General features: G+C 45.8%; 2 protein-coding genes across 6 annotated transcripts in view; both read left to right on the top strand.

The window, feature by feature from the left end:
• Positions 1–3,018: 3,018 nt before the first annotated feature.
• On the top strand, positions 3,019–6,240 carry LOC105560582 (rRNA-processing protein FCF1 homolog). Of its 5 annotated transcripts, none has more exons than XM_012009818.1 (7): positions 3,830–4,037; positions 4,124–4,222; positions 4,344–4,401; positions 5,225–5,307; positions 5,400–5,471; positions 5,606–5,915; positions 6,036–6,240. In XM_012009818.1, the coding sequence occupies exons 3-7, from the start codon at positions 4,399–4,401 to the stop codon at positions 6,177–6,179; spliced, it is 612 nt and encodes a 203-aa protein (XP_011865208.1). In that variant the 5' UTR covers positions 3,830–4,037; positions 4,124–4,222; positions 4,344–4,398; the 3' UTR covers positions 6,180–6,240. The 5 variants fall into 5 exon arrangements, with proteins under 5 accessions (XP_011865209.1, XP_011865208.1, XP_011865205.1 ...); XM_012009815.1 differs by having other exon boundaries at positions 3,830–4,075; positions 4,143–4,222; XM_012009816.1 differs by having other exon boundaries at positions 3,830–4,075.
• A 6,713-nt stretch (positions 6,241–12,953) lies between these two features.
• Positions 12,954–25,376, top strand: part of LOC105560608 (cadherin-related tumor suppressor) — a 121,815-nt gene continuing 109,392 nt past the window's right edge. The window contains 1 exon segment of the mRNA XM_012009855.1: positions 12,954–18,554. Coding sequence (XP_011865245.1) covers positions 13,149–18,554 — 5,406 coding nt within the window. The 5' untranslated portion in view covers positions 12,954–13,148.

The raw sequence follows: 25,376 nt of genomic DNA, 5'->3' as shown, positions 1-25,376 counted from the left end.
AAAAAATCAACAGCTGATTTCTTTTGCTAGATGCGGTCAATATAAACTGTTAAACTTTCTGACAAAATCGATTGGCCGATAATATTACAAAAGACATAACGCAACTTATGGTTAGTATCTGCATTATCTGCATTACATTTTAATACACATGTATTTACCAATGCGGATCTCACTGAATGATCGCTCGCTCGATACGTTAAAACAAGCGCTTCAGAAAAGTAATGGATACAAGAGAGTAAATGGAAAACGTATATGCAGTACAAATCTAGTACATTGTAATTAGTTATCACTTATTTTTCGTTAACATCATTTTAGGACTCGTATAAAACACGCGTTCACAGATTACATCTAGCAGTAAATATAAGGGACAATTCTGTACTTTTATCTCTACGATGATCATTATTCTGTAAATATCGGGACATAATTGAAGACATTGCTGCAAGAAAGAGGCAAGTCCACATTTTATGTTTTTGTGGCACAGAGGCAAGTGCGGACTTACCTCGTTCTTGCACCAATCTGCTTAGGGGGGCAAGTCCAAAAATCTCAGTTTATTTAACTAACAATGCACTTACGTACGTCGTTCTTACACCAATCGTTCGGGCTTGGAACGTTGCATATAATGATGTTAAAACATCATTTTCGCCAAAATGTGGACTTGCCTCTTTCTTGCAGCAATGTCTTCAATTATTGTCCGTAATAATCGCAATGAAAAAGTAATTTCAAGTTAGCTAGCGCTTTGATTCTTGGTTGTTGTAGATTTCACGTGTGAATCGCGTTAAGCTGGGTATACATCTACGAACGAACACCGAATGCGAACGTTTGGAGATCGCGTTCGTGTTCTGAAGGCGTTCGTTCCCTTTATCTTTGATGTACCGCCTCATGAGGGAATCGAGCCGAACGCGAATCGAACATTCTGCTCGCATTTGCTTCGGCGTATACATCTGCCGAATAATAACAACGAACGTTCGCTTTCGTTGTTCGTTCTGCGTTCGTTTCGTAAATGTATACCCAGCTTATGATATCTGTCTTGTTGGCTAAGAGGATAGATGGCAAAGTTCTGCGATCACGCGATGATATCGTTCGCCGATTATTCGCAGAGAGCGATCGCGGTTTCTTCCCGTACTTGTCGCGAACGCGTATCGAGAAATAATAATACGACATACGGAGCGGCGCGGACACAACCGACTCGTTCGACCGTCGTCGCGTGAATGATCTTGCGTACGGCGCCGTAAACACCTCGGCCGAACACCGAGCGCGGATTCCAAAAAAACGAAAAAAACGTAACGTAGTAAACAATTCGGTCGCCGAGCCGAGATTCCGAGAAATGACGTAGCGCCCGACCGACCTCGGTCGAAAAACAATCTATTGAGCCGAATCAGTCCGCGCGGATCAGTCGAGCGAGACGGACGTTCCGTGTGTCTTCGCGTCGCGATCATCTCCTACGAGAATCTCGATCGTCTACGCAACGCGATCGTCTCGTACAAGAGTTATTTACATTAGAGACGAATCTATCACGGTCATTTGAGTACAGGAGAGCCGCGAGGATATCGATTGCGCATCAACACGTTCGTATTTCTCGCGCGTATTTGCGCACTTATTCGGGACGCATCGCGCGAGCGAAATCGAAGTGATTCTCCAACGCGCCGTCGACTCGCGTAGTTCGCGCCGCCGCGGCCGCTGCGCGTCGAGACGAGAAGGGACGCGAGTCGCGCTGTCGTTCGAACCGCCGGTTACGAGTGTCACGGGACGAAGTGCGCGATCGTCCCTCGCGCAGTTAAACGATGCTACAGCCGCGATCGAGCTCTTCGATTCCGCGAGTACCGTGGGACGTCGTGTTCGTCCTTCTCGGAGAACGTACCTCGTTCGAGATACGGAAAGTGGAAACCGTCGAATCGTGCTCGCCTCCCTTTAAACAAATTATTGAGGCAGTCGGTTTGTCGCGTCATCACGAATAGGTCATAAGAAAGTTGTATCAAAGCAATGACACCGTACTTTTGCGAGCGTCGCTACAGTTCGGATAGAGGCGTTCGGGTATCCTTGGTTCTATTCGGGATTATTAGTATTAGCGAAAACGTCGAGAGGGCGAGAACGTACATCCGCCTTCTTCTTACTGTGTTCGTCAAGCCGGTGCGCAACGCACAAGTTCGAATATTCACTGTGTAAAATATAGAAAAAGTGATATCAAATCTAGTGCAATTCTTTTGCCCTCTTCAATCCTCTCTCACACAAACACCTGGACGAGTAGCGCGAGGCGAAAGTTCCAATACAAATAAGTAAGTGAAGTTGAGTAAATCGTGAGGAGACCCGCGAAGGTGTCGATTGCGTCGTCAACGTGCATATTTTCCGAGTGAGCGCGTTTTTTCCAGATACATCTCGTCGTTGACTTGACTCGCGTAGCACCGCCGTTGTAGCGCCGCGCAGTGGCCGCCGGGAACCGGCGCCATGTTGATCCGTTCGAGGAGCCCGTGGACACGCAGCGGATCGGTCCCGTGAGTTGGTCGTCGCGTTTCGCGGTACGCACAATCGCGGTAAGTTCGCTCCATTGTCCGGCGTAACAGTCGCGCGACGTAGATTCGACTTGACGCGTCGGTAATCCATCGGGACGCGTAAATCTGCGGAATCCCGGCCGAAGTGTCTCGCGCGGTCGGCGTCGCTACGGTGTCGTCGTGTCTTCGCGCGCCCCGAGTACACCGGGCTCTTCGGTTTTAATTCTCATCTCCTCGCGCGTGCAGCAATACCCGAGTTTCCCACGCGCGATGCGCGGCGAGAGGAACGTTCGCGCGAAATCGCCCCGTCGAACGCACACGCATTCGGTTCCCCTTTTCGCGACGCGCGTGAAGTTGGCTGCGCGTACGTCCGCGAGTCCCTGCCGCCAGAACGTTGCCGCTCACAATCAGTGAGAAATGACTCGTCCATCGATGACGATCGACGAATTATTTCTCATTGGGCGTCAATTCGCACGACGCCACCTCGTCAGACGCGGCTCGTATTTTCTCGCGCGCAATTGCGCCTCTCGCTCTCTCGTTCTCGTTGCAGTAGAGTCCACGTCGATTAACACCGGGAGTGCCGTGTCGTGCGTTACTTCGGTAATTAGCGCGCGCGATCGTAAGTAGCTCCTCTTGCGCGAGTGTACTGTTGTACCAGTGTGAAATAGAGGAGTCTGAGAGGAGGTGGCGGCCTGGCAGGCATCGGGCGACAGCGGAGCAACTCTCTGGTGAGTAGAATTATTTATGCATTTATTCTCGCGTCAACTTAATTTTCGCGCATTATTTTTTATTTTGTGTGTATGTACAATTAATTTGTTTTCCAATTTATTATCGAGTCATTTTATTTCACTGTGACTTTGAATTAATAATCAGAAAAGAAGAAAAAGTTGAAATTTTATAAAAGTTTATTGTCGCGCGAAGATCCTTTGCAGAAGATCTTTCGCGATGTAATTTTTTTCATACCTTTTTCTTCTCTTAAATAAAAAATTCGATACGTTTAAACATCGTATTATAAGAATTCGGCGGGGGTGGTGGAGGGCCTCTGTAAGGTGGTTGTTTTTATCGGATAAAACTGTAATTCAAATGTAAAAGAGAAGCGTCATTTTATTTATAATCCAAAAAAATGCAAAGTTACAATAAAATTCTCAACCTAAACAAATCTTCAAGTTTACAATAAAATGTATATGTAGACAACCAAGTTTATCGAGAGCAATCTACTACAAATTGTGTTGGCAAAAAGGGTACGATTTTTTTAATACAAAATTTCGTAAATCTGCATTACCCACTTGGTAAAATGTGGACATTGGCTACGTAGTTCATGTCCACGTTTTCCAACGTTCCCAGAGGGCGCATTCGAGGAACGTAGCAGCGCAAGCGCAGCTCTCAGCTTTCTCTCTGTAAAGTCTTCGATAAGGTGTGCGTGCAGAAATTTATATTGAGTTTTTAATCGAGCTTCTCTCTTTGTTCTTTTCTGGCACAACCAGGAAGATTCTTGCCTTTTTTTGGAATTTCTTTCGGGTGTTTTAGATACCTCCTATTTCTTTTTTAAAGGTTATATACTACGAGGATCGACTCCTTCTAAAAAATAGGTTAAGTTCTAATTTACGTTACTCCAAGCTATGTTTTTCAATTAATAGACTGAAAATACATCTGTAGATGAAAAGAGAAAAGGACGTGTGTGCTATCTAAGCCTTTGGATGCGTCGAAAGCATTTCAAGTTTCCACAACTTGAGAAAGTAATGTTTCCTTTCGCTTCTAACCTAACGGTTGTCCGCACGTGCTTTTTATAGTAGATTAATTGTTTATTACAAAGTTTTTAAGTCTCTTATACTTTATTGTATATGTTAATTATTGCAGTTTTTTCCACGAAGGATTCAACACTACATACACATAGTCGTCCACAGAAACTACAATGGTAAGAGCATTTTTGTAAATAAATGTGCATTTCACCAGGCAAATTAAAGTATGAACGTCTATCAGTGCCAATTAATTTTGATCTCGGTTTAACTTATTCTTTATCTTCTTATTCTTAGAACGAGATTAAAGTTGATCTATTCTATATTGATCTATAATGATAGAAATGAACATTAAGCATGCATTTGTGGAAGAGAATATGAGTCGTAAATCGATTTGGGCAAAGCAGTTGCTCGTTGAATGCATTAAACGATAAAAATTGTCAATTGCTTTCTCTTAGCGGTTAGCTTACACATATTACAGTTAAATTGCATAGCATATTTTATCTTCGCTTTCTAGTGATTTAGTTTATATGTTAAGTTTACTGGTTTTGAAACAAGTGTTAATTTATATAAGTGGTTAATTCATGTCGCAAATTTAACAATATTACTTACATTTTGTCACTACTTAAGTAATGGCTATTTCTTAGAAAATAAAATATTGTACTGTCAGAAGATGAAAATCTATATGTCGTTAATAAAGATTGCTGCTACTTTCTAATAACATTATTAATATCAAGTATGTAATTTCTATTGCCACAATAGTTATTATATTACTTGGAAAAAAATATGCATTCAACGATACACAAGTGCTTTGTACAAAGCCTTTACTCAACAAGTGACTGCTTTGTCGGTTCAATATCAGTCAACATGTCCTATGAAGCGAGCATTAAGAGATTACAGTTACATTGTATTTTAATGTAAAGAAAGACATTGTACAGTGATATTATAATCATATTAAATTATGTTTATGTATAACAATTACCGTGAAATTATATGTTGCAGGGGAAAAATAAGAAAACGCGCAAAGTTGTGATGCAGAGATTTGCTCAGATGAAAAGGATGATTAGTCTGAGCGATTCGCGAATGTAAGTTGATGTCTTATGATGGTCTTGGACAAGTCATCGTTATGTCTTTGTAAATCGTGTACGAAAACATTTAAATCAATTTCTTTTTACAGAAAGCCAGAGCAGCGGCTGCCATCAAAGAAAACTCCGAAGGAAGATAAGACTAAAATAAAAATCACTGAAGCGTAAATAATATTATATATAGTCTGACATTTTGTATTATTTTTTATATATCTTTACACGATACGAAATGATTATTTATCATAAAAGATGGTGCTTTGCATTTTGGCGCTAATGTAGTATTTGTTTTCTTTTTTAGGCCACAACAATCCTCTGCATTATTCTTCCAATATAACATGCAGCTTGGACCACCGTATCATATTTTAGTTGACACAAACTTCATTAACTTCGCAATTAAAAACAAATTAGACATAATACAGAACATGATGGAATGCCTCTATGCAAAATGTACGCCGTATATAACGGACTGTGTAATTGGCGAGTTAGAGAAGCTTGGACAGAAGTATAAATTGGCATTAAGAATCATCAAGGATCCAAGATTCGAAAGATTAAAGTGTATGCACAAGGGAACCTATGCTGATGATTGTCTCGTTAACAGAGTAACACAAGTAAGTACAGATTATATCTTATTGTATTAACCAATTTTTTTTAGATAGTGGTAATATAAATTTACCATATATAGACCGTATACAGATAAAAGTAAATTATACTTTGTGTCATTATTTCAGCATAAGTGCTATATCGTTGCAACAAATGATAAAGATTTGAAAAGAAGAATACGAAAGATACCAGGTGTACCAATAATGTATATATCTCAGCATAGATTTACAATAGAAAGGATGCCCGATGCTTATGGCGCACCCAAGATATAATATAATTTATTGAAACTGCCGGTTTTTAATAATTATCTTTTTGTATTAAAAATATACAAAGATGTATATTTTGTTAATAAAACTGACATTTCAGGTATTAAAACGTTATTAAATAGAAATTTATTAATTTTTCTTTGATAATTCTAACAGGAATGTTATTTCATTGTCAGCAAAGTGAGAACTGTTCAATTTACAGGGTCTATGTTTCAATACTAATTGTAAGCAAGCCCACGCGTAATAGTCAAAGGAACACAGAAATAATAGTTTCCTTCGTACTGGGCTTTGCAAGTCGAGTTTTATCAAAGTCTGTTGTGGGCAGTAACAAAAGACATTCTATTAAAATACTATATGAACATTGTCATAATTATCTTTTTTATTTTACTCTATTTCTAAAGAATCGTCCAACAAATATTTCGATACAAATATAGTAGTGTTCTCTCTTACAGCAATAACAAATTTCTACGTTCTGACGATGAGTAAATTCCCTCTTGAGCTCTATAAAATCTTTGATAAAGAATTTAGAAAAATAATAAGAAATTACTTCCAAATTATATCAATTTTATTAATATAATTTTAAAGTACTTTATGTGTGTGGGTGTACAAATTTTACGGGAAGAAAGATTAAAACTTATATTAGTGTGTACGTGTATGTGAGCGCATTCCTAGTGGCACAGTACATAGATCAAACGTTGATTAAACATTGGTCCAATACAACGAAATATTGGGCCAATGTTTAATCAATGTTTGGTCCATGCACTGTGCTACTAGGGGCGTTTATTCTACGCGCAGTTTTAGCTACGCTTATACTTGGCGCGAGACACTACCGTGTCTCGTAATAAAGTATTGCGACATATGAATAAACTTAGATTTATAATATTCATAAACTTAATCTTGTAAACGAACATTAATGTTTCTAACATTACAAAATTAATCTTAAATGCTTGTAATTCGCGTATTTTTTTATGTTCGTAAACGAGGCCAGAAATAAGGGTGTTTCACGTGAGAAACGGTCGGCTGTGTATTTACGACGGGACACGCCCGCAAAATAAGCTGTTGGGACATTTCTGCCAATTTCTCACTGTGTATCCCCGAGAAGCTCGTTCGCTCTATTGCGAAAAGCAATCGTGCTCGATGCCGACGATCTTGTACACCCACGTTGAGAACGATCGGATTTCTGCTCGGATGCAATGCGATGTTGCAATCTGTCAATCGCGCTATGAAATCTTATACCATGAGCTTTTCCCGCAAAAGATGTAGTAATTCAAATGTCTGCGTTATTTGATATAATTTATAGGTATGTGCGTTTTAATTGTATTTGAAAGAAATACGTATTACGTACATGGGTGATTTTTTGAAAAATATTCATTATAAAAGTATTATTTATAAACGTAATGAATATATTTTATTTGTCACATATTATTAGATAGTTCAGCAGAGTTTGCGTGATCTTGTCAACAATATGGATACAAGGATTCGTATAATCGTTCTCCTCAATCAGGATCGTATATCGCGATCTTCAGGGTTCGAGAAGCTCGATATATGCGAGGATTAATGTAATTGATGATTTCGGCGCACAGAGTGTCACGGCTTTTCTATATCCGGATAAATGTCGGGATTCCTCCGCCTCCTACCCTGGGTCGTGACCTTTCTAATATCGCGGAACAACAAATGGCGTATGCACGTGCGCGTTATCGCGGCGGAACGCAGGATATTAATCATGCGATTCAACGTCCTGTGTTGCATCCTTCGAGAGACAAGTCTACGAACCAAATTTCAATTTATTTCTCTCGGATAACAAATGATCGCTACTTAAAATTACTATCTACTTCAAAATACAATTATATTATCGTTTATCATATTATCGTATTAATTGCACTACAATCTTAACTATATTGTATATTTTGTCCATAGTTCTACATAATTTATCAAGATTATTTTTACACCTAAGATGGACCGTTTAAGTTTAATAAGTCTTGAAAATAATTAAAGTATTCAGGTCTTGAAAAATATATTAATATCTATTAATATAATTTCTTAGATTTTCGAGTAATCATTAATTTTGTAAGGACAAGTACTAGCAATATCAAAATTTTGTGGTACATCTACTTATATCCTCACGTAGAATCAACACTTTCAATTGCGTTCATAATTTATATCTAAATTTTTTAGCTAGCGCAGGCTTGTGATGCGTCTGTTCTTTTTAACTAAACTGGCTGCACTAGTTTAGAGTTTATCTTTTTCTCTTCACATTGAAAAGAGAAAGATAAACTCTGAACTAGTGCAACCAGTTCAGGTATAAAGAACGAACCAAATAAGTATTAAATTAAATAGGTGATGAATGAAATAAAGATATGTAGAAGAGTTAAAATTAATATAATATGTACCATTGTTTTATAATTTACAAAACAGGAAGTCAATTTCAAGATAAGGAGCATGAGAAACACATAGAGGAAAGTCCCCTATTATGAGCTTCTAATATGAGATAGCAGGTTTTTGCTAAATTAATAGGCAACATCTATTAGTTTGATCGTGAATTTATTGCCCTTGGAGTGAAATCTGTTTAGCGGAAAATTCATTATTAGATCATGTATTCGTTGTGAATTATGATTTGTGATAACATTTTCATGTTGAAAGCCTGCTAGCTCATATTACAAGCGTATCTCATAATATAGAATCTTTCTCTAATAATAGGTATAAATCTTATTTTCTAAAATTTACCTAACTAATTATAAAATTAAATAAGATAGGTGAATTATTTCTCATCCGTAATTCTTAATAAATAATTTTTTATCGATATATATATATATACATATATATATATATCGATACGTAAAATATATATATTTATATTTTACGTATATTTTGCTATATAACTATAAATTATTTGACATGCAGAAAATTACTTGTCGGTGCATGTCGTACGATTCCTTGACAAGACGGACGTTCGGAGACTTAACGCGACTCAAGAGTGGAACGGATGCATTTTACCTTGGAGTCCTATAAACCTAAAGATAGCGCGAAACGCGTTGTTTGGCGCATTGTCACCTATTATCAATAAAACGCCCTCCAATTTTCATTGATATTTCAGACCGAAGGAAGGCGACTCGTCCATCATCCGATAAGGAGCCGCGTCTCTCCCTATTCTTCGGCGGACCACTCATTCGAGAAAGTACTCGTACTCATTCTTATCTAAGTCCACGTAAAGCGAGTCGGTCCAAAGCGATCTGTCTCCTCCGCCGAATAAAAGGAATAAGGAGAGCCGGAAAAAAAAGATCGGATTTCTGTGTGCACGCACTGAAAAAAATTTCTGGTTGAATATGGACGAATCAGATAATTCCTTTAGGATTTACCAGAATTCCTGTAATCCTACAGAAATTCTGGTAAATCCTAAAGGAATTCTGGTAAATCCTAAAGGAATTATCTGATTCGTCCATATTCAACCAGAAATTTTTTTCAGTGCGTAAGTCAATTCATATTATAATTTATGTTATACAATTCTCGATCTTTGCAACAAAATAAATTCTTTAAATTCGTTCGATCTTCGGTTGGAGCTTAAAATGGACTTGTGTGCCTCTTCACTTGCACTTTTTAAATTAAAGTAAACAGACGAAAATATTACTGAATGTTGAGACGTTAATAACAATTGATTCTTCAATTATCGATAGACTTTGATGGATTACTTGATATTATTTATTGTTTCCTATCTTTGATTTTGATTGACTCATTATTTTTATTATCATTACGGTCACTGATCGATTTCTTCATCAACATATCTCGATTCCATGTATATGAAGAGTGGGCACCGGTTAATATTCTCATTCTTCTTTCTGGGTTTCGAATTGGGATTCTAAACCATAAGCCGGACCATATGTGACCATTGCAAAGTCAGATGCGCGCGGCCGAATTCCGCAGCGAGGCGCATTTTTGCGTGGCGTGACACTTGGTTGCCACGCGGAGTAGCACGGCAACTCTATTATTTTATTTTCGGTTGTAGCTCTTGTAGGTTCCAAAGGTCCCATTATCAAAGCGCCAGCCAGCGTACACGTCCGTATTGTACCCAGTAAACTAGATTAAAGGGACTCAACGGTCCAGCGAGCGAGTAAACTACGTAGATACATGGGAAAAAAGGAAGGAGGAAAGTAGACAGAGTGAGAGAAGGGGACGGGGGGAGAAGGGGGAACTCGAGACGGTGAATTAGTTCGAAGGAAAGAGGATCGAAGGAATCGAGCGGAACACTCGATCGCGGGTAACGGATTATAAAAGTGACTATAGGCCCGCGGATATATATCTACACACAGGCCGTGAGTCCGGATCCCGCGGATCACCCCCCCCTCGCCCCGCCTTTCATGCCCCACCCTGCTGACGTCCCGATGTTCCTCCGCGTGGCAGCCTGCATCCCCTAAGTCGGGGTGTCCCCCCGCTCGCCCTTCCAGGTATTCCCCCCTCCTCCCCCACGCATTATTCATCTCTCGTTCTCCGTCCTCGTCGCCCTTTTTCTCGTTGGTCCTCGTGTTACTCTTACTCCCTCTCTCTCTCTTCCTCTTTCGTTTTTTTTCTCTTTTTCCTCTTCCTCCTCTCTCTCTCTCTCTTTCTCGTTCTCGTGTTCTTTCTCCGGTCCACTCGACGTCCCTCTTGTTCTGGCTACGTCTCTCTCGTTCCCGTCAACGCGAAGCAACGTCCTCGTCGCACGGGGCTCCAGAGTGCGGCGGCCATCTTGCATACCTGAGCCTCCGCATTGCTCGTTCCTCGAGGGCAAAAGGGAGAATATCTCAGCGAGACGACGGCGGGATGCGCGAGGCGAGTCGAAGGTGGAAGAATCGCGCGTGGAAGATGGCGAGGAGGGAAAGCTGGAGAGGTGAGTCGAGCGAGAGGGTGGGGGAGGAGAACGGGGCCCATGATCGCGAGGCAGCGGGCCTCAGGAAAGAGCAAGTGGGAGAAAGAGAAAGAGGAGGGCTGGCCCCATGCGCGTCGGACAAAGAGGCCCGTATTCTGATATAGGCAGTGGTATGGCAAAATGGTAGAGGGGAGAGGAGAACGGGAAGGAGGGAGGATGGGAGATGGGAAAGAGAACCGAGGTAAAGAGCGAAGAAAATGAGCATTCGGGGAAGGGAAGAGTGACCGGGATAGAAGATCGAACGTTTCTTGACACGAAAGACAGGGAGGGAGAGAGAAACGGAAAGGGATGGTGCGATGTTGTTGGAGGGAGCGAGTGGGACCGTCGGGGAGCGAGGAAACGCGGTGGAACCGCACGGTGTGTTTCTCAGAGCGGACAGAGAAGGTGATATCGATAGGCCTTGCGCGGGGCGGCCGGGGCGCAGGTACGGACGGTGAGCGGGAGAGAGAGGGAGAACGGAGATGCAGGGTACGGGAGGAGGACAGGGCGCAGCGGAAGGGGAGAAAGAGGGCCCGATGGATCGGAGAGGGACGGCGTCAGCCAGCCCGAAGAATGCCTCTCCCGGCAGCGGCGAGGTTCTGGGACCGGCTCGGTTCAGTCGAGTCAGGTCAGCCCTCGGGAAGGCGACATTCTTCCTCGCGGTGCCCACGTTCCGCGTTCTATCGGGGCCCTACGCCGCGCTCTCCTCGCGGCTCCGCGGTGTCTCGTTATTCGTCCTCTCGCCCTTTTTACCCTCCCGCCCTGTTCTCCTCGGTCTCACAGCCGATTAACCCCCGCACGGATTGCTCGCAGTCCGTCTCTTCATCCCCCCGATAACGCCTACCCCGAGGCGCGCGAGCGTGAGCGCCTGCGCGCGCGCGCGCACACGCGAACCCGTTGTGTTGCCTCGTGAGATTGCCTCGCGATCGGCGGGCCCGTGCGAGCGCCGCATCGCGATCGCGTGAACTTCCTGACAATTTCCGTGAAAGATAGCGCGAGTTCGACGGCGGGGCGCGCGCGAACTCGACGGTGAATCGCGAATTCGAGTCCCTCGGGGGTTCGCTCGCTAAACTCGTTCGGTTAGATTGGTAACTCTCGCGAGGATACATTGTGAATCGTAATTCTTTGCGTCTTGTGTTCCGGATGTTGGATCACGGTGTGCCCTCGTCCCTGTGCAGTGTTTACGTCGTGACGTTCTATCGAGCTTAAACCGGGCTTTAGTGATAAATCCGTGGATTCTGAAGGATCTCAGTGTTTCGAGATACAGCGAGATGTATAGAAAAATCGTTGCTCGTTGATGTGTCGGTCATCCCTCTTCGAGAGAGAGAGAGAGAGAGATTCGTCGTTCGGAAAATGCAATATGACAGAGCGAAGCACGTGACGTAGATGTGCGTGCAGCGCAAGAGCTGGAAAAGGAGAGCAGTCTCTTCAGAGGAGAATCTATTGCGGAGGGAGGAAGATACGTGTACTCTCGATTTCAAATCACGATTGCTAATCGGAAAATCTTCCGCTCTCGCACCCGCGAAGCATTCGCGAACATCCGCAGACGCGCGTTTCGCGAGGCGCGGCTCTCGGCGGGTCACTGCCCCCTCTGCCGGGTGAAGTCTCCTCTCGTATACACTTGACTTTTAGCGGCGAAGGAAAGGAGGAGTAAAGGAGGAAAGAACGAAAGAGAGAGAGAGAAAAATAAGGAAAGAAAGTGTGTGTGCAAGAGAGAGAGAGACAGAGAGAGAAACAGACACGAAGAAGAAGAAGAGGAAGAAAGACGGAAAAGAAAGCACCCACCAGCTCCGGGTTTAAATCGGGACTTTGGTCCCGGTGGGGAAAAAAAATGCGACGCATCGCCGGACAGAGGACGGCGGTTCACGTCGTCGCGCGCGATTAATCTCCGTCCTTGGCGGAATGTCGCGATACGTGCAATGCGCCGGTACGTAGACGCGGAAGACGACGACTGGATTATCGCCGGCCACGACCATGAGGAGGAAGAACGACAGGTAGTGCGTAATCGGAGCGCGCGATTTTACGCCTACGACTCGAGTCACCGTGAGCCGAGTTTTGGCTAAGGCAGGTGGGCGTGTCGCGGCGAGACAGAAGAGATGATCATAAGGGGATCGATGATCCTGACCCTGCTCCTGGGACTACTGTTGGTGGTGGACCAAAATGGCGGCCAGGTCGTCGGCCAGGACGCGGCGACGGGTGCGGTGGCGGCGACGGCGACGGTGGCAGTGGCCGCGTCCAACAACTATTTTATTTCGCGCAACCTACCTCAAAGGGTCACGCGGTTAGTGCCACGAAGGTCACCGATGTTGCCGCAGGATGGTCTGGCGATGCAGAGCAGAGCGGTCGACACGCGAGTCCAGCTGGAGATCAGGGAGGGCGAGCCCAAGGGCACCCTGGTCGGCATGATACCGGTGAAGCCTGACTTCACGTACAGATTCAATGAGCCGCCCCAGGAGTTCGTGCTCGACCCGGAGAATGGCAAAATAAGAACGGCTAAAGTTCTCGATCGTGAAGCTCTCGTCAGCGATCGGTTCGATCTGGTCGTGCTCTCGAGTCAACCGACCTATCCGATCGAGGTGCGAATCCTGGTGCTCGATATTAACGACAACAATCCAGAATTTCCGGAGCCCAGCATCGCGATTAGCTTCTCAGAATCAGCCGTGGCGGGTACCAAGCTGCTGTTGGATGCGGCGACCGACCGGGATACACCGGAAAACGGCGTGCTGGACGATTATTTTATCGTCGACGGCAATACGGATGGCAAGTTCCGTCTGGAAGTCACTGGCAATCCAACAGGTGAGACGTCGTACCTCCACCTCGAGACTACCGGCAAGCTCGATCGCGAACAGGTGGAATTCTATTCGCTCAATGTGTGTGCCCGCGATCGCGGCCGACCGCCGCGACTGGGTTATCTGCTGGTGAACGTTACGGTGCTAGACGTGAACGACAATCCGCCCGTGTTCCAACAGAGCGATTACGTGGTGACGTTGAACGAGAGCGCGCCAGTCGGCACCAATGTGTTGACGGTGAACGCCACCGATAAGGATACGGAAGACAATGCCAAGCTGACGTATTATCTGCCGGATACCGAGCGCAAGTTCACAATCGATCCAGAGACCGGCGCGATCACGACAGCCGAGCCTTTGAATTGCCCCCAACAACGTTGCACGGTGGACCAACCGAGCGGCGGTTGCCCCAAGAGCTGCGTCATCACGGTCTTCGCTCGCGATCACGGTTCGCCCAGACAGGACGGTCGTACTTACGTGACGGTGAATGTATTGGACGCGAACGATCACGATCCCGTCATTAAATTCAGCTACTTTCCACCGAGTTCGCGCTTCGCTACCGTCGACGAAAACGCCGTTAAGGACGCGATCGTCGCGGCGGTATCGGTGCTCGATGACGACGAGGGTCTGAACGGCAAGACCAGCGTGGAGATACGTGCCGGCAATGAGTTGGGCCACTTTCGGCTGCAGAGAATGGATAGCTTCGACATCGTGCGGGTCGCCGGTCGATTGGACCGCGAGGAAATACCTAAATATAATCTTACACTGGTCGCCACCGACGATGGTACGCCGCCTAGATCGGGCACAGCCTATCTCGTGATCCGTGTGAATGACATCAACGATCACGAGCCGGTATTTCAGCAAAGCGAGTACTCGGCGGTGCTGTCGGAACTCGCACCGATCGGCAGCTTCGTCGCTAGCATCTCGGCCACGGACGCGGATTCCGGGCTGAACGCGCGGATTTACTACGAGTTCGGTGAGGGTAATGAGCAGGATTGGTTCGCCATCGACACCGACACCGGCCTGGTTACCACCGTGGCTACTCTGGACCGCGAGGTACAAGGTAGCATCGTGTTACACGTATCGGCGCGAGACGGCGGTCCAAATACTAAGTACGCGTCCACGCAGCTCAAGGTAACGATTCTCGATGAAAACGATGAGGCGCCACGCTTCACCGAGAACGTCGTCGAGGTCACGCTATCGGAGAACACGCCGCCCTGTAGTCAGGTAGCCAGGCTATCGGCTGTCGATAGCGATCAGGGTACCAACGGTAGCGTCACGTATAGCTTTCACTCCAGCGTCTTGCGTGATTATCCAAAGACCTTCGCTCTGGACGCCCTGAGCGGTCAGCTGATGACCATGGTCGCCCTGGACCGGGAAACCATAGCGGCATATCGCATTCTAGTGATAGCGAAGGATCAAGGCACGCCGGTGCAGTCTTCGACCGCCACCGTGGTGCTAACGTTGGAGGACATTAACGATAACTCACCGATCTTCTATCCTTGGAGATATTTGATGCCCATCTCTGAAGATGCTCCGCCAGGTACGACGATAGGTAAGGTGACGGCGACCGACGCCGATGCTCGGGAGAATGCTCAGGTGAGGTACACTTTGGAATCCGGCGGCGAGGGCCTCTTCATGGTGGAGGAAAGGACAGGCGAGATTGTCCTGCAAGGTTCTCTACGGGCTATGCACGAGACTCTGTATGAATTGACCATCTCAGCGAAGGACACTGGCGATCGGGTGGCAGCTAAGAACGCCGTGGTAGAAATCATACGCGAGGAGGATCTGGAGCATCTCGAGTTCGACACTTACAACGGCTATGAGTTTCGCGTTTTCGAGGATCGTGGCGATTGCGATTCCGTCTCGCCTAGTAGTCGGGAGGTCGGCACGGTACATGTTACGCAGTACGGCAACACGGATAAAGTGAGCTATGCCATAGTGTTCGGTGATCCCAAGGGCAACTTCAGAATCGATGAGAATACCGGCGTCATCAGCACCGCCGGCTGTCTGGACCGCGAACGTGTCGCCTATTACAGCCTGCAACTGTCGGCGCACGCAAATTTCGCGTACGGCCAGACAACCGTCAACATTACCGTGCAGGACGTCAACGATAACCCGCCAAGGTTTCCCAGAGGTGAACGGGGCGACGAGATCCTCTTGCGAGAGAACGCGGCGGTGGGGCAGGAGGTGTGTCTGGCCCGAGCCAGGGATCGTGACACCGGCGCCAATGCCAGAATTGTTTATTCCTTGACGCATAATCCGGGCGGGCAGTTCAGGGTCGCCGAAAACTCGGGCATCATCTACCTGGACAAGCCGATTCGTGCGCCGCCCGGTACGGTTCTCCATCTAGAAGTGACGGCGACCGATTCCGGCAAGCAACCGCTGTCCGCCCAGCACCAAATCCGCGTGACGATCGAAGATGTCAACGATCACACGCCGGTTTTTCGACTGGCCAGCTACGAGACTTCGCTGCCGGAATCCACTCCGGTCAACGAACGCTTCTTCTCGCTAACAGCTCAAGACGCGGACCTCGACGCCAACGGCAGGATATTGTACAGCGTTACCGACGGCAATGCGGAGGGTCGCTTCGGCATCTTTCCGGATGGCCAGCTGTATGTGAAGAACGCGCTCGATCGCGAGGAACGGGACTATTACGCGCTCGAAGTCACCGCGTCCGACCAGGGCAGCCCATCGCGGAGCTCCGTGGTCCCGGTGGTGGTGCACGTGATCGATGAGAACGACAACGCGCCCGAGTTCACCAACAGCAGTTTCAGCTTTCATCTACGTGAGAACGAGCCGCCCGACACCTTCGTCGGCAAGCTACTGGCTACTGATCGCGACGTCGGCCGCAACGCCGACCTCATGTTCTCGCTGCCGGCCAGCCAGCAGGATTTCGTGGTCGACCCGAGGAATGGTTTCGTCAGATCGCTGCGCGTGTTCGACCGCGAACTTCTGGTGACCAATACCGGCGACAGCTATATCAATCTGGAAGCTACCGTCACCGACAATGGCGTTAACCGCCTTCGCGACCGCGTCAAGGTCACCATCTACATCACCGATGTTAACGACAATGTGCCGCAGTTTCAGCGTCTGCCCTATCGGGTACAGGTGAGCGAGGGTGCCGTGATCGGCACGCAGCTGCTGAGAGTGTACACGACCGATGCGGACGAGGGCTTGAACGGCGACGTGTTCTATTCGCTGGAGGACGGTAATCAGCATGGTCATTTCGTGATAGACGAGGCCACCGGGCAGATCTCGCTGATGAAGGAGCTCGATCGCGAAACGTCCGACACCTACGTGCTGACCGTCGTGGCGCACGATGCCGGTCTGGAGACGCGACTGTCGTCTAGCACGACCGTCCACATCGAGGTGCTCGATGAGAACGATAACACGCCGCGCTTCACCGACAACAAGTCGATGATCTCCGTGCTGGAGACCACGCCAATCAACACCGAGCTCTTGCGTTTCAAGGCCACCGACAACGATCTGGGGACCAACAGCGAGCTGGCATTCTCTATATCGGCCGGTAATAAAAGGGACACGTTCTATATCGATCCGCTGACTGGAATTCTGTACCTGAGGAAGCCGCTCGATTACGAAGAGCTGGCACAGTACAGTCTCAACGTCACGTGCAGCGACGGAGGTCATCCGCGGCTCAGCTCCATCACCAGGCTGACCGTCGACGTGATCGATACCAACGACAACCCGCCAGTGTTTCCGAATACAGCGATAGTACGTCAGATACGCGAGGGTATCCCCGTGCGAACGCCGATCGTCACCATTACCGCCGAGGATCCGGACTCGGAACAGAACGGCGTGGTCAGGTACTCGATCCTCAGCCAGGACCCGGAGGATGAGGTGCGGCGCTTCGGTATCAACTCGGTGAGCGGAGTGATCCATACGCTGCTCCCGATCGATCGCGAGGAGGTGGACACTTTCAAGCTGACGGTGATCGCCACTGATCAAGCGTATCCGCCAAGTGCACGGCTGTCCGCCGAGAAACTGGTGATCGTGATTGTCGAAGATGCCAATGACAACGCGCCGATCTTCGTCAGCATGTCGGCGGTGGTGTTGCCGCCTATGCGCGCCGGCAACTTCAACTACCATGAATCTTTGACCGAGGATGTCGTGGTCACGCAGCTGGTCGCTCGCGATCTCGATTCTAGCACCAACGGCATAGTGACGTACGAGCTACTCCGTTCCAACTACTCGGATATGTTCCAGATCCATCAGAGCAGCGGTCAGCTCTCCATGATACCTTCGCAATTCACCTCGAACAGTAGCCTCTTTGCACGAAGCTACTCCAAATATCAGGTGGGCGTCCGAGCGACGGACGAGGCGGTCCAGGCGGAGCGTCGCTCGTCCGAGACTTATGTGACCTTGATCGTACCGGGCGAGGGCGGTGACGATCAGCCGATTTGGGAGCACCGTGGTCAGATTGAGGGCAACGTTTACGAGAACGAGCCGATCGGCACCAGTGTTTTGCGAGTGAGCGCGCGTAGCCGTCGATCCAACGTCGAGCTCGAGTATTACGTGACGAACGTGACCGCCGGCGACCGGCCCCAGGTCGATCGGCTATTCGACATCGACGCGAAGACCGGTGTGCTGTCCACCGCGGCCCAGCTCGATCGCGAGACCGGCGTCCAGTGGTACGAGGTGGAGATATATGCCATCGGCATCGGCGGCACCAGGCCCAGTACGACGTCCACCAAGGTAAGTCCACGCCGCTTGGCTTTTTGATTGATCGTCCCGGTGATATTAATGATGCTTCCTTCGTCGGCTCCTGAAAGATATTCGGTGCTTTTTGTGCGCCGTGCCACAGTCCCCCGTCCCGCGCTCTCGCGTAATGTAATTTCTCGATTGCCGGATAAGACCCCTTCTCGCGAGGCGGGCGAGCGACCGGGTGAATCCGGATTGTCGTCCGCGGCGCGAGATTCAGCGGGGCTATTATACCTATATATACATAATTGCTGAATTGATACCGCGCGAGATAGACGTGACAGCATGATTGGCGCCGGAATCATTCAGACATTTAATTTGATAGATCATCTCTATGCATTTATTTTTATTCTAAGCTGTGCTGATGAGATGATTTAAATTAAAACATATGTACAGGCCATAAATGACTATAATCGTCGGGGAACAGAATTGTTATATTATTTTCATAATCACGTTTAATCGTCTTAAATTTATGTGTAGCGTAATGCTTGCGTGAGACTCACTTCAGAATCATAGCTACCCTAACACTGACAATATACAATGCAATTGCAGTCAGTTTCATACGTCTGCTTCTCTGCAATGTAGAATTGAGCATTAATTAATCAAATCAATTTTGTTCGCTCTTCATGAGAGTGACACAGAAATTCGAGGATACGCGCACAAGTTCTCAGACTCTATTTCACGTATTTTCGTTACCGCTATAATTAAATGGGCAGAAAGTGTATTTGCGGAATACAGCTAACAACTTTACGCTCATGATTAATTACTTGGGAGATAATGTTGTATCGGACATTGAAAGAAACTCTTCAGTACTCTTTAAGTCGACAAATATATACATGTATACGAATATATGCATATGTATTGTATATATTTTTCGAACAAATTGGTAGAATTTACTTGCTCAAACTTCCTGCTTTTAAGTTTTATTTAAATATTCTCTGTTCCTTATAAATACATAATTGGCTATAAACTATAAATGAAAAACAGAATTAAAATAATTTATAACTTAATTTGCCTCTGTTTCGAAGTCTTTTTTAAAAATTTTGACCGACGTATAAAAATTATAAAACGATATTATCATTAAAAAGCCTTTGGGAGGGAGATTTCCCCATTAACATTATTTCTACTTGGGTTCTTCTCTCGATACTATTCCCGCATTCATCAATTTCTCCTTCTCACTCTCGATGACACAATAATTAGAGCGGCAACGTACGCGCGCCGCGTGTCTTTCTCTCGCCAGACAAGCGATAATTCGACCGACTGAGAATTGCGTTACGCAACAATACCCTTAATGCAATTAAAGCCGGCGATAGAGTGATATACAGAGGGATAAAGGGACGGTGAGAAAGAGAGAGAGAGAGAAAGAAAAAGTGACGAAGGGAGCAAGGAATAGAGGAATCTTTGGAGATGAGAGGCGATAGATGGAAGGACAACGCGCACGCGGGGAAAAGGACGTGCTTCTTTTGCGGTAGGAAGAGAAAGAGGATGTAGAGGAAGAGAAGGAGAAGGAGGAGGAGGAGGAGGAGGTGGGAGAGGGGGAGGAGAAGATCGTGAATACGAACGGTTTACAGCCGGTTCAGTGCTGCATAAATAGGGCTTAGGACCCGGGACGTTTTCTCAAATTACAGGGCGCGTTTCAAATTTATACGAAAGCACCGCGCCGCACCGCCACCGCCACCACCGTCGCCGTCTGGTCTCGTTTTATTAGAACGAAGCATATCCTAATTAATTCGAACTTTTTTACTCTGCACTTGTACAGGGTGTCTCATAAATTCGCAATCTTGCCTTCGGCGATAGAACTTTTGGGGAATTTGACATTTTTGATAAAGTATTGATAGCCGGTGATTTCACGAGAGGGGGAAAAAGTGAGAGGGAGAGAGAGAGAGATAAGAGACTTTGTCTAATTGGAGATGCAAGCGGATGACAGAGCTGCGTATTTCGGTTTTATTTTTATAATTTTATTGAAACAACTTAAAATTTTGAATCTTGAATAATGTCACACTTTTCCATTAGTCCGTCAATTATTTCTTCTTTTCTACTTTTACATTCTGAAATTAAATGAATTTGTTTTAGCACATATTTGATAATTCTTTTAACTCTTGAATGTATATGAGAAATCTGATATTTTCCTGAAATTTTCTCATATTTTCAATTTCTTTTCAATCTCACGTTTTTTTGTAAATCTTGAATTTTTCGGAAGCCCAAAAATTAACCGCAGTTGAACACTACTATTCCATTCTGCTTTTGTTTTGCGTAAGGCGCTACCTAGAAAATAGGGAATCTCGAAATTGGCGCCCTCGTGTTACCGATATCCCATCTGTGCTCCAGTCCTGCCACATTCTGGGATTGGAGGGCAGGGAAACGGCGAGAGACGAGGAAGAGAAGACGGTTGTAACGGGTAGAGGAAGGGAGATAGAGAAAGAGTAAGAGAGAGCGGGAGAGGAATAAACGACAAGATGAACCGCGTGCCAGGAAATCAACTCGGATTCGAGTTCGGGCCTCCGGCCTCTCTCTCTCTCTCTCTTCCTCCCCCCTTCTCTCTCTCACACTCTCCCGATGGCTCGAAGACTCGAGAAAAACTTGATCTCGGACGAGCGAGCGCAGCCCTTACCTCTGCACGCGCACCAGGGCCTTAGGACCGCTGAGAAGCGCGCAGTCGGTCCCATCTCTACCCCCGGTGTGCGTCAACGCCGCTTTATTTCTGAAGATCCTTCCCTCTGTCCTTTCCCCCTCCCTTCCGTCTCTTTCAAGCCGCCTACCGTCGCCCTTGGCTTCTCTTCATCCACACACGTTTATCTCTCTTTTTCTTAAATTTAATCTTTTATTTGGTAATGTTGCTTTCGAGAAACATGATTCTTTTATACAGCACCTCGTGTACCGCCTTTTGCTATTGCGGTGAAGTCCCAATCGATGTTGCTGTCAAGGTAACAAACAAAGGATTGATTTCTCTCAGCTTGAAAAAAGCTTGTATTATAGAGATCAGAAAAATTGGATGACAAAGGATTACAAATATTTTCTTCGATTCCCTCCGTTAGAGATCACGTTTTGAATCGCAACGTGGAAAAATATTTGCCAGCTTTCGTCCTATCCAAACAAAGTGTTGGGATCATAAATGAGACAAATTATTAAACGTTAATTTATGAAAACCAACCAAAATTGGAGCTTTCGATAATCTTTCGTTTTATAATATTTTCTGTGAAAAGTGATAATTTTGACAATTTGTCTTCTCTTTAACATTATTAATTATTTACAATCCGATATTCCTAAAGACTCATGTCAGCCCCAATATACGTAATAAATAGCATCTCTCTCTCTCCCTTCTCTCTTTTTCCGCGTCCATTTCTCTTCCTTTCCTCTCGTCGTATCTTTTTCTCCTCCCACCTTCGTCATTCGTTATGGGATCCGCGACTCTTCGGGAATCGCCGACTCTGCAGTTCGGACGTTTTTGTTCCGCTTTCGAGGCCCGTTCTTTTCTGGTCCCGCGCACCGTCTTCGTGGCCTCCCTGGGGCCGTCCGGGGGCCCGGGTCCCTCTCGGGCTGCTTCTCCCCCGCGCTCTCTTACGGGCCAAAACTGTCCTCTTTTTCGTCGCGCGGACGGCATCCTCGGGCTTCGTCCACGTCGACGGCTTTTTGCCCGGCCCCTGAAGATCACCGCAGGGTTGTGAAGGCGGCATACGGAGTCATACCGTCGAAACGCTCAAGCACGCCCTTTGTCTAACCCTTTGTGCGACGGCACTTCTATCTGCGAAGGCCGCGCTTCCCACGAAGCGTGACTTCAATTATCGCGCAATGGGGTTCGCGTCTGGGTCCAGAGACGTACGGCGAGGTATATATCCCGCGATGCCGCCGCGCCGATGACTTCAACGCACGTGTATTCAGCGTCCGTGCTTGTCCCGGAGTCCCCCGTAACGCAATAATTTTCTGCACACGCTGGATACTCGACTTCGAGGTCCATTAAATATACAGGGTGTCCCGGAATTTCACGGGACGTGTTCTAATCGCGATCTCTCTGGCCGGTCCGTTCTCCCTGGAGCAATACTTGTCGTTTATCTTTGTTTAGCGTTGCATATTTTTGAAAATTGGTAACAAGTAGAAATTCTAAGAATGCATGAAGGCTGTGCGAAATAAACTTCAATTATTGAATATATTATTGCCACTTGCCCTAAAACTTAGAAGCCTCCCTTATTTCTTTATCTTTGGTATTTAATTATTCGAAAATTATGGATATTATGACATTCTTGTCGAAAGAAATTTCAGACGATCAAAGAACCTGCAGCGGGAATAATTTCCAGCGCCAAATACGCAAAAAGAAATATAACATTATCGTTATTCTCCTGTGACTTATGTTCCACACGTTTGCGTCGCGTTTTATGTACGATCGTACCAATTACTTTTTTATATTTTACATTACTGACTGCGTGATTTCTCGTATCATTTGTATTCCGTCATCTCTCATGCGTTAATTTATATCTTTCTTTTATGTACTGAAGCTGGTCCAGTTAGGACCGAAAGTTATTGTCGTCCATTAGAAAAATTTTTTGACGGTACAACCTTGTCTAGGCTCTGAGTCCCTTCTATTATTACTTCCATTTAATTTTTAAATTTATTGCGAAAAATTTTACCTAAGCCAAGGTTTGAACCTGGACCTGCCACTAGGCGGACGTCTCACCGGCTCGACCACCGAGGCACGCGGTAATATTTATCGCAATAAACAGTCCAACGTTATTTCACGAGAGTCACACATCGTGACTGAAATCGAGAACTTCTTCTTGAAATCAATAAGGAAATCGCGATGTATCACAGTTACGTTAGTTCAGTATCAATTAGGAAGTTAAGCTGAAGCCGCGTTTGTCGCGCCCGAACGAGAACGTCGGCGAGAAGTGGCGCGTCGTGTGATTTAAGGAAGTGGCCGCGAACGTGATGTTAACGTATGTCACGAAGGTGTGAGATTCGAATCGCTAACCCACACGCGCGTCCTCGGCGGCCACGGGTGGGTTCCGCGCGAAATGTAGGCGTGATACTCATTTTTCCAGCCGATAAATTTATCTACAGACGGGACGGAACGAACGGACGAACGTACGAACGAAGGAACATAATGTCGGCGCTAACGTACGCGCGCGAGAGCGGTATCTAATAATAGCCGGCAATAATTACGTCGGCCGTAGTGATTAATAATGCACGGTTAAACGCGTTAAACCCCGCAATTAACTCTTTCTATTTCGCGGTCTCGCGTGGCCGTTACGCGATCGCTTCGGCGTGTTTGCAGATTATCTGTTACAGGTTGAGGGTATAAACTACCCTCGCGCGATGCGCCGTCCATAAAATGACAGTTCGCACATACCGTGATTAAAAAGTCTCAATTAACGTTCACTTTGCGGCCGATAGAAACAGAGGCAGGATTGAATTAAACCGAATCAAATAGAAACAAGTCGAGGGAAATTAAGATAAAGCACATTATGATAACGACGTCGCGCGACTCAGCGAGGAAACGTCCTTCTTAATAATTTGTTTGGCCAAACCCTCAGTAATAATTTACCAAGCAACGCGTATATTCCTTCTATTGATTTTGTTTCATTAATTTTTTGCACTTGGCGAGTCAAAAACGTGTAAGACCGGACAACATCGGAGAAATTGATTCGCCACGTATCTCCGTTTTATCGTTTTGCTATTCAAATTTTATATTGGCTGCTAAAAAACAATGTTTACATATCTTTTTTCTCCCTTTCCACCGATTCAGTTTATCTGAATCGGTATGAATCAGTCTGGTCGTATCGATAGTGAGATACAATCAAACTGTCGTTTGTGTCATGTCATGTTTAACTGAAATGCGATGTTTTTCTGAACTCGAAATCTTGTTCATTTAAACATTACGATCATCATTTAATATTTTTACATCTTGATCGGCTGGAAAAAATCTGTTTTTCTCTCTCTTTCTCTCCCCTCTTTCTTATTACCATCGGGCGATTGTGGACGAAAGATACGGCACGTTCGTTGCAAAAAGAAAAGGAAAACGAAAAGAGGAAAGGAAGAAGCGCTCGCAAATCTCTCCACAGTTTCCATTTAATTATTTAGGTCGAAGTTTACTGGCAATTAATTATACGCAGATATGATCTCATATCTGTATTTGCTCGCGGTCGCGACTCTTTTCGGTGCCTCCTCTCGCGTATTAGCAAGCTATCGTCCACTGATTCGACCAGTTGATGTCTCGATCATCCGTCATCTCCACTTTAATTCGAGTACGTGCGACCTTCTCGCAATACATCGCCAAAAAGAATGCTACAGCGCGCGAAACTGTTTAAATTCCCATTTAACTCCTTACGAGCGTTAGACTTCGACACCTGCAAATTAAGTGTAATCTCAGTTTAGCTTACACTCGTCATCTTTTTCTGATTCTTAAAATCAGAAAGAGATTAAACGTAGCTGAAAGCGAGATCAAATTTAAGCTTGGTAGAACTAGACATACATAATTAAGTTACTACACTTCTGTTTCCGGGCAGTTTCGTCCGTTCGAAAAAGAGAGGAAGAATCAATTACACCTCTAACTGTTTAGGTGATTTTAAAATTTCATTCCAGATTACTTTCGTAATAGTAGACGTTTTCAAGGAGATGGTTATTTTATTTGATTCTGTAAATCAATGAAGTCTTAAACACATTTTACTGACGACTCTCGTGCGTGCAAAACTGACGAACAAAAGTTATTTTATCCGATTGCGCGCAAATACAGTTATAACGTTTAATTTTTTGTGCCGGTCTCACGATTGTTATTACATAGTCTCAAGCGGTAAAGAAAGATATAAGAGCGTCGGATAATATACA

Source organism: Vollenhovia emeryi, unplaced genomic scaffold (genome assembly GCF_000949405.1).
Source record: "Vollenhovia emeryi isolate VEMERY1.0 unplaced genomic scaffold, V.emery_V1.0 DF939227.1, whole genome shotgun sequence".
Lineage (NCBI taxonomy): Eukaryota > Metazoa > Arthropoda > Insecta > Hymenoptera > Formicidae > Vollenhovia > Vollenhovia emeryi.
The sequence above is the reverse complement of the archived record's forward strand: the minus strand, read 5'-3'. Positions and strand labels throughout refer to the sequence as shown.